Raw genomic sequence first — 7,811 nt, 5'->3', positions numbered from 1 at the left:
GAATAACAAATAAGATAAGTTTTTAATGAAAATTATGGGTGAGCATAGAACCAAATTAATCGAACTGAAACCAAATTAACCAAAACAACTGAATCGAAGCATTAACCAATGGTTAATCTTTTGATATTTTGAATAACCATTTTTTTATTCGGTTTCGGTTAACCCTTTTAATAACCGAACTAATTAACCAATACTTTTATCCGTAGCATATTGTTCTAATAGTATTATGTTCGAATACTTCAGCATGATATTCATCCAACTTTCTTTGACCATTGTATTATTGATCTCAGATATTTCATTCAGTTAGTAACATATATTGATTCATTTTAAATGACTTTAAATTGCATTTATTCTCTTATACATATAGTGACTTATACCGTAGCTCTTCACCTCTTAAAACTTAAAAATGAGTTTATGAGTAATTCTTTACGTATATTTTGGAACTAATTGTTTATAATGATTATTATGATTATGATTTTAGTAAAATTCTAAACAAAGGTTAACAAAAATGTAGTCTGTGTTAAAAGTTTCGGTATAGCGGTTAATAACCGAATCGAACCTAACCGAATTAACGGTCAATAACCGATTAACCGAAACCGGACAATTATTGTTTTTGAAAACGTTACAAAAATTTCATCTAATTGCGAACAATGATAACTTTACAAAAACTATCTAAAAATCTTTGCTTAGTTCCATTCGTAACAGAATTAGCTACGTGACAGTATGGTCATCAAGATTATTTATCGCTAAATGTGTTCATATTAGATGAGAAATTAGAAGTGAAGGTCGGTTGTTGGCCTCACCATTTCTACTTCACATGAAAAAAACGATTATTTATTATTGTTTTTCAAAACGAATTGGATGGTTAATTTCAACACATTAATAAAGGTTTAACTTTTTTTTTAATTACGACTTTCTTGTGTGTTAGGTCACCACAATTCTCAATTTTGGAGAGCTCCGTTGCGGCATTGTCCCACTTTGATCAGACTATGTTACCATAACCGGACTCACGTTGGCTTACGAGTTTTGGCTTATGCTTTCCTCTGGAAAACCAAATAGTGGAACCACAAGAACATAACTCTCTGGCGTAACATATGGTGAGACGAAATAATAACTAAAATACTAAATTTGATAGGCAAGCAACAAGGGTCCATTCCAAGTTCCAATAACTGATTCACTTGGCCCAGGATTTGCAGCCCTATAAAAGAAGTCGGGCCGATCCACCCCATTCAAAGTTTAGTGAGGTAAACCCAGTATTGCTCTAATTTGATTGTTAGATACTTAAATGTATAAACAAAAAAAAAATGATTTGGGCCTGGTAAACCAGTATCCAACCCGGCCCCGTTTTGTAATCTGAACCGGTTTGGCCTAAACTAGTTTTGACAATGGGTTGACCAAACCGAATCCCTTTTGAACCCGAACCGGTTTGGGATAAAACCCGATTTGTACATGTCTATTGATCATTACTGATTCGGCACAGTTTTAGCACCTTAACGGCTGAACAACCCTGTGAGTACTATAATACAAAAATGAAAAGTTGTTATATCAATCTGTAACAAATAAAAGAAAATATTACTATTGTGAAGAGTTTTCTTAATGGTTTGCTAGAACAGTACAAATAAGAAGTTTATTGATATAAAGAATTGTAACAATCATTATACGTAAAAGGTTTTTTGAAGTCGATTTCATTTTCTTTAGCTTGAATATGAAGACTAGAATACTATAGGAATATACCTATGCATGGTATGTTATTTCTTATACGTAACATGTATGGCAATATATATATAAATTTTTAATTATATTGCTTCAACAATTGTATAACCTATAAAATAATCTTCATTATGTATGCATCATATAAAGAATACTCATATATTTCCATTAGTTAGCTGTTGATAATATATAAGTAAATTTATATCACAACAATTTGAAGCATTATTTCCTTACAATTATTCCATCAAGCAAAAAATGGAAAATGAAGCAACAAACCATAACCCCATCAAAACTATAGTAATCTTAGTTCAAGAAAACCGATCATTTGATCACATGTTAGGATGGATGAAATCTCTCAATCCAGAAATCGACGGTGTCACTGGAAAAGAATCCAACCCCATATCCACCACCGATCCCCACTCAGCCCGCCTCTTCCACACCAACGAGTCTGGCTACATCCAGCCCGACCCGGGGCACTCATTCCAAGCCATTTATCAGCAAGTGTTCGGTGTGCCATGGACCGAAGAATCGTCAACTTCTACATTGGCTCCAACCATGGAGGGGTTTGTGGAACAAGCCGAAAGCGTTGAGGTTGGTTTAGGGAAGGTTGTGATGTCGGGTTATAAACTGGATGATGTTCCGGTTTATAGAGATTTGGTGAAGGAGTTTGCGGTTTGTGACCGATGGTTTGCTTCGGTGCCGGCGTCCACACAGCCTAATAGGTTATATGTGCATTCGGCCACTTCGCATGGTGCAACAAGTAATGATACGTTGAAGTTGATTGAAGGGTTCCCTCAAAAGACCATATTTGAGTCATTGGAAGAAAGTGGCTTCTCTTTTGGGATTTATTATCAATATCCTCCATCAACACTTTTCTATAGGTATAAAATTCTTTTAACTTTGTCTTTTGCACCCAAAATCACCCCATTACACCCTTTGACTTATTATCAGTTGAACCTGTGATGACTGATAGGACATTAAAGTAACAAGTTTCTGATGGTTAAAGGTGCCAAGAAATTTCGTAACATAATAAAATGGGTTGTCTCTCATAGAATTTATCTACATACTTTGTTCACTTTTAATTTCATAAGTTATCAAATTATCAAACGGATTTAGTTACAACAGAGAGGCAGGTAAGCGGGCAACAAGTTGCGCCACCACCCCATTTTAAATGACAAAACCGATCATACTGAAAACATAGTTATCGTTCTTCGGCCTCGTTGAGTTACTGTGCACGACCCACTGAACTCTTTTTAAAAACGTAGCAGCATCGGGAGCGAGAGACCCAAATGTATCAAAAGCAAAAGGGATGAAGGCATGTTGATTTTCAACACACGCCTTCTCGTGCTTAGTAATTTTTCCTGCTTCTGCCTTTAGCACCGCCTGCCTAGCAACAAACCCGGTGTCCCTAAGCCCGACAAGAGGGGACACCCCAGTAAGGTCTACACAAGCAAGCCCCCCCCCCCCCCTCCAAACACAAGAATGTTCGCTGGTCGGAGAGTGGACCTTCCTTCACGCGGATCCGACAAGAAATTCACAGAGCCTATTATATTATTTCATAAACAAATAATATAAAAGTTTTGATTACTTAACAAAATATTAAAGTAATGATAGAATAACTTTTATTAAAGGGTTTTGGTAAGCTGTAAACGTTTCGTATGCTTTGAGTCACATGCCAATTTTTATTTTTATTTTATTATTTTTTTTAACATATCAACTTGTTGAGTCATTGACCTGGTTTTAAGTTTGAACTGATTATGATTAATCTTGTTAATTACGTTGGGTTGATTATCTGATAGAAATCTTAGAAAACTGAAGTATATAAACAAGTTTCATCAATTTGATCTGGACTTCAAACGACATTGCAAAGAAGGAATGCTACCAAACTACGTTGTTGTCGAACAAAGGTATTTCGATCTCAAAATTTTGCCGGGAAACGATGACCACCCTTCTCACGACGTTTTAGAAGGCCAAAAGTTTGTTAAAGAAGTTTATGAAGCATTGAGATCGAGTCCCCAATGGAATGAAATATTGTTTCTAGTCATATACGATGAACATGGTGGTTTCTATGATCATGTCCCCACTCCTATCGTTGGCGTCCCAAGTCCAGATGATATCGTGGGACCCTCACCGTATAACTTCCAATTCGATCGTCTTGGAGTAAGGGTTCCAGCTATTTTGATCTCTCCTTGGATTGAGAGAGGAACCGGTACGTTCACAGGCACACAAATTACATGATTATTTTGACATAGAGCAATGTCACTAAAATTGATGTAGCAAATCCTCAAATAAAACTGATCGATATATTATTGAAGGCAAATCCAATTTTTGGTGCTCTTAAAGCTAACACGTATACCCCATTTTTTTTTAATTATCTATAGAAAATAGAAGATGAGTGAAATATTACATGATGGTCTCTTTTATTGCAAAATTTTACATTTAACAGGTATTGTCAAATTTAGTAGGTATTTTCAAATTTGGTAAGCATCCAAAATATTCGTAGATTTGTAATTATTGGGTTATGGGCACTAAGAATAGCAACTTTTGGAAATTACTAATTTGGATAAAAAATCTTTAGTGACGAAATTAGAACCCTAATTGTTAAAATTCGGGCATGAGTCTCCCCTAATCCTATGTTGGTTTGACACATAATATGACCCGTTGGCGGACCCATAATTTTTGGCCAACGGGGTCCCACTTTTTTCGGTGTTCAAAATTTTCGGGTCAGTTGTTGTTCGGGTCGGGTCGAAACGAGAAACATTATAAACAAAGTCATAATAAAACACACAAAATATAACGGTATTCAAAACGAGATTTTTTTTATAAATTCTTAAACGTGTTTGTTGCAAAGTATGAGCTCATAGTGAGTTTAAACATTTAAAACGCTTACTAAACAACTAATACATATAGTACAGGTGTGCTATAAGGATTGACCTCGCGACCTTCAAAGGTAAAATGTGGGAGTTTCCACAAAGCCACATCAATAGTAGTGGTATGAGTTCCAAGTTTTAATTCTCATGGGCTCCTTAAAAAATTTAATATACGCTTCTAAGAAATTTTTATAAAGCATCGGTGTCCCAGGACCCCGATCCTTACAATGTGGGTCCGCCTCGGCTCGTTAAGACTAGACTTTTCTGTGCTCTACTTATGAGCCGCATAACTTCACCATAACCCAATTTATACTATTTTATTTTGGGCCATTTGTACCCGTTTTCTCTGTCTAGATGGTACAATTAGGAGTTGAATAACTCTCTGGATCAACTGCTTATCATATTTATTTAAAAAACACGTAGTTGATACATTGTTTTTGTTTGAATTGTGCTTAGTACTGCACGAGCCATCTGGACCATTCCCAACATCTCAATACGAACATTCGTCCATTCCTGCGACAGTCAAAAAGGTTTTCGGTTTGAAAGAGTTTTTGACAAAGCGCGACGAGTGGGCAGGCACTTTCGAAGGGGTTCTCACTAGAACCACTCCAAGAACAGATTGTCCAGGTATATTATATTAATCATTGATTCCAACTTGTTTAGGCATTGTGCTCAATGTGACTTGAGGTCTATTATTATTATTATTATTATTATTATTCATAGCAACTGTTACAAGTTTCTTTAATATCCTACATATGCAAATAGTTACATTGCCGGAGCCAGAGAAAATGAGACCTGAAGAAGCAAACGAGGATGCAAAAATAACAGAATTTCAAGAGGAACTGGTACAATTAGGTGCGGTATTAAAAGGGGACCATAAAGAGAGTGATTATCCTGACAAGCTAGTAGAAAACATGAAGGTTAATGAATCGGTCAAATATGTTAATGTCGCGTTCAAGAAGTTCTGTGACGACTGCGAGAAGGCCAAAAGTGAGGGAAAAGATGACTCGTACATTGTTTGTGATGGAGATGTATTGTCTGGTCGAAAAACCTCGGGAACCTTTGCAAATAAATTGTTTTCTTGTTTTATATGTGGTAATTGAACTATATGTAATGTCTTTATTTCCGGATTGATCGATGTGGATCGGAGATACTTATTTATTTGTGGTTTATTTGTTGATAAATAAGAAATGTAAATCATCACATGATTTATGATGTTATTCTTGTTCATGTGTGTTATATCCATTCACATACTTTGATATTGGAGAGAAGAATAGCTCACCTGATTAAGGTTGAAACCGGCCAAGATTGTCCACCTTGTGTGAGATAATTACTTCGTATAATAGTTGACGTTGAGTGGAAACACTAAAGTACTCTAAAAGATATTTGACTACAAATTGAAATTGAATAAAGTAATCTATACAAGAGGTGTTTTTATAGGAAGTTTCTTAATTTGACAATTTTGTCAAATTTTCGAAAATAACAAATTAACAATTGAAACTTAAAATTAAAATTATAAAATTGACTTACAAACTATGCTAGTTAACAATTTACGCATTTTATGTTAAAAATGAAAAATACTAAATATTGACAAGATTAGGGTAAGAGCTTGATAGACGAAATCATGGCTTTAAATCAAAGATTCAGGTCTAACAGCTAGCTAAGCCAAATCACTTTCGTCCGCTAATTATAGATCCTCTAACTCCAATAGTTGCCTATGTTACCCGCCTGAAGTACGTTCGATTTTTTTTTTTTTTTGCTTTGTTTTCGTTTCTTCATCTGGTCTAAATAAGAGACTATCGACTTTGGATCAACTATTTATAAATATGTGCCCAAAACATCATGCTAGAAATAGTAACATACATCGTTATTGTTCACCATAATTATTTATACTAGGAATCGTAGATAATTTATCAAATGATACAAACTAAATCTACTAGGTAAACATTTTCAAACTCATAACTTATACGAATTCTAGAGTTCGGTTTGCGAGGACCCTTGATCCGTGATCTTAACCAAAGTACAAACCCTTGCTTCCTTAAAGAGTTCTCCAGGCCTACACAAATAACCTTTTTGGGGAGCACAATGAACATCCTCTGAGCACACACACAAACCTTCGAGTGCACAACCCTCCTTAACAATAGTAAGACCACCTTTGAGTCCTAAAACTTGATCCGTCCACTCACCTGAAAATAAACCTAACGGATCATACTTCTCTTTAACCTTCAAAAACTCTCTACCCTTTATGTACTTCTTGATCGCCCCTTTGAATGCCAAATTTCGATTCTTGCCCCAATGAGGTAAACCATCGTACTTAAACACCGCCATTTGTTCAATCTCTTCAAGCACGTCTTCATAAAGTCTTGGAGTTTTGGGATCTTTACTTCTATAATATGTGATGTCAAAATCCAACGAGTCTTCTTGTGTGCCTATGTACGCATTTGATCCCGTCACATACCTAATCAGAATCCCATTATACAGATCTACACCACACAACGATTGTGGTGCTATACTTACTAGCTTTTGAATGTCTTGGGTGAAATCTTTAGCTTTTGAAAGGGCAATGCTGAATGTGGTTTGGTGAAAGAATAAACCCTTGACTTGGGGATCCCATGGGCATGCGGTTATTTCAGAATCTTTAAGGCCTTTAAGACAGCCTCCTGATGCTTGAAGTCAATTTTGATATCCAATAACAGGGTATCCCTTAAATATAATACCTATGCGTAAAAGATAATTAATTGCAAATGTGTATAATTTTGTGATCATTTCACGTTTTTTTTGTGAAATTGGTTGCAAATGTGTATAATTTTGTGACGAATTTTCGTTAGAAATTTTCGTAGTAAGCATATTACCATCGTTGGTCATCCCAAATGCACTCTTTATTAAAGTATTTGTAGTAAGCTTTCCACTTCTACACTTTCCAGCAACATCACCTTTAGCTTCTTGATCTTCCTCTATAGTTATTAACATTAAGAAATACGAGTTTATGTAGCCTTTTACATTTTGCATGAACATCAATTAATGTCTTATTTGACTACCTGAAGATCTTAAGATAAGGAGTACAAGTGAAGGTGTAGCTCGAAAACCAGGGTGATCCCAGAGTCCATTTCCAGATACATTGGAAGAAACTCGATCGTCAATGCGATAAACAACTTGTTTTTGACTTGGGTACCATGTTATGTCTGCAAACTCATGCTGTCTCCCAAAAGTGGCAAATTGATCTGATAAGTC

At 35.5% G+C, this 7,811-nt stretch overlaps 1 protein-coding gene and 1 pseudogene across 1 annotated transcript; one reads left to right on the top strand and one right to left on the bottom strand.

Moving 5' to 3' along the window:
* Positions 1-1,942: 1,942 nt before the first annotated feature.
* Positions 1,943-5,722, top strand: LOC143588142 (non-specific phospholipase C3-like). Its single transcript, XM_077069239.1, has 4 exons — positions 1,943-2,591; positions 3,510-3,919; positions 5,037-5,207; positions 5,346-5,722. Exons 1-4 carry the CDS (start codon positions 1,966-1,968, stop codon positions 5,681-5,683), a joined length of 1,545 nt encoding a protein of 514 aa, XP_076925354.1. The 5' UTR covers positions 1,943-1,965; the 3' UTR covers positions 5,684-5,722.
* A 686-nt stretch (positions 5,723-6,408) lies between these two features.
* LOC143588136 (putative truncated L-gulonolactone oxidase 7, mitochondrial) lies at positions 6,409-7,346 on the bottom strand (annotated as a pseudogene).
* Positions 7,347-7,811: the final 465 nt, after the last annotated feature.

The sequence above is a fragment of the Bidens hawaiensis genome, unplaced genomic scaffold (genome assembly GCF_021521415.1).
Source record: "Bidens hawaiensis isolate Kalapana, Puna unplaced genomic scaffold, B.hawaiensis_p1.1 tig00036020_1, whole genome shotgun sequence".
Taxonomy (NCBI): domain Eukaryota; kingdom Viridiplantae; phylum Streptophyta; class Magnoliopsida; order Asterales; family Asteraceae; genus Bidens; species Bidens hawaiensis.
The sequence above is the reverse complement of the archived record's forward strand: the minus strand, read 5'-3'. Positions and strand labels throughout refer to the sequence as shown.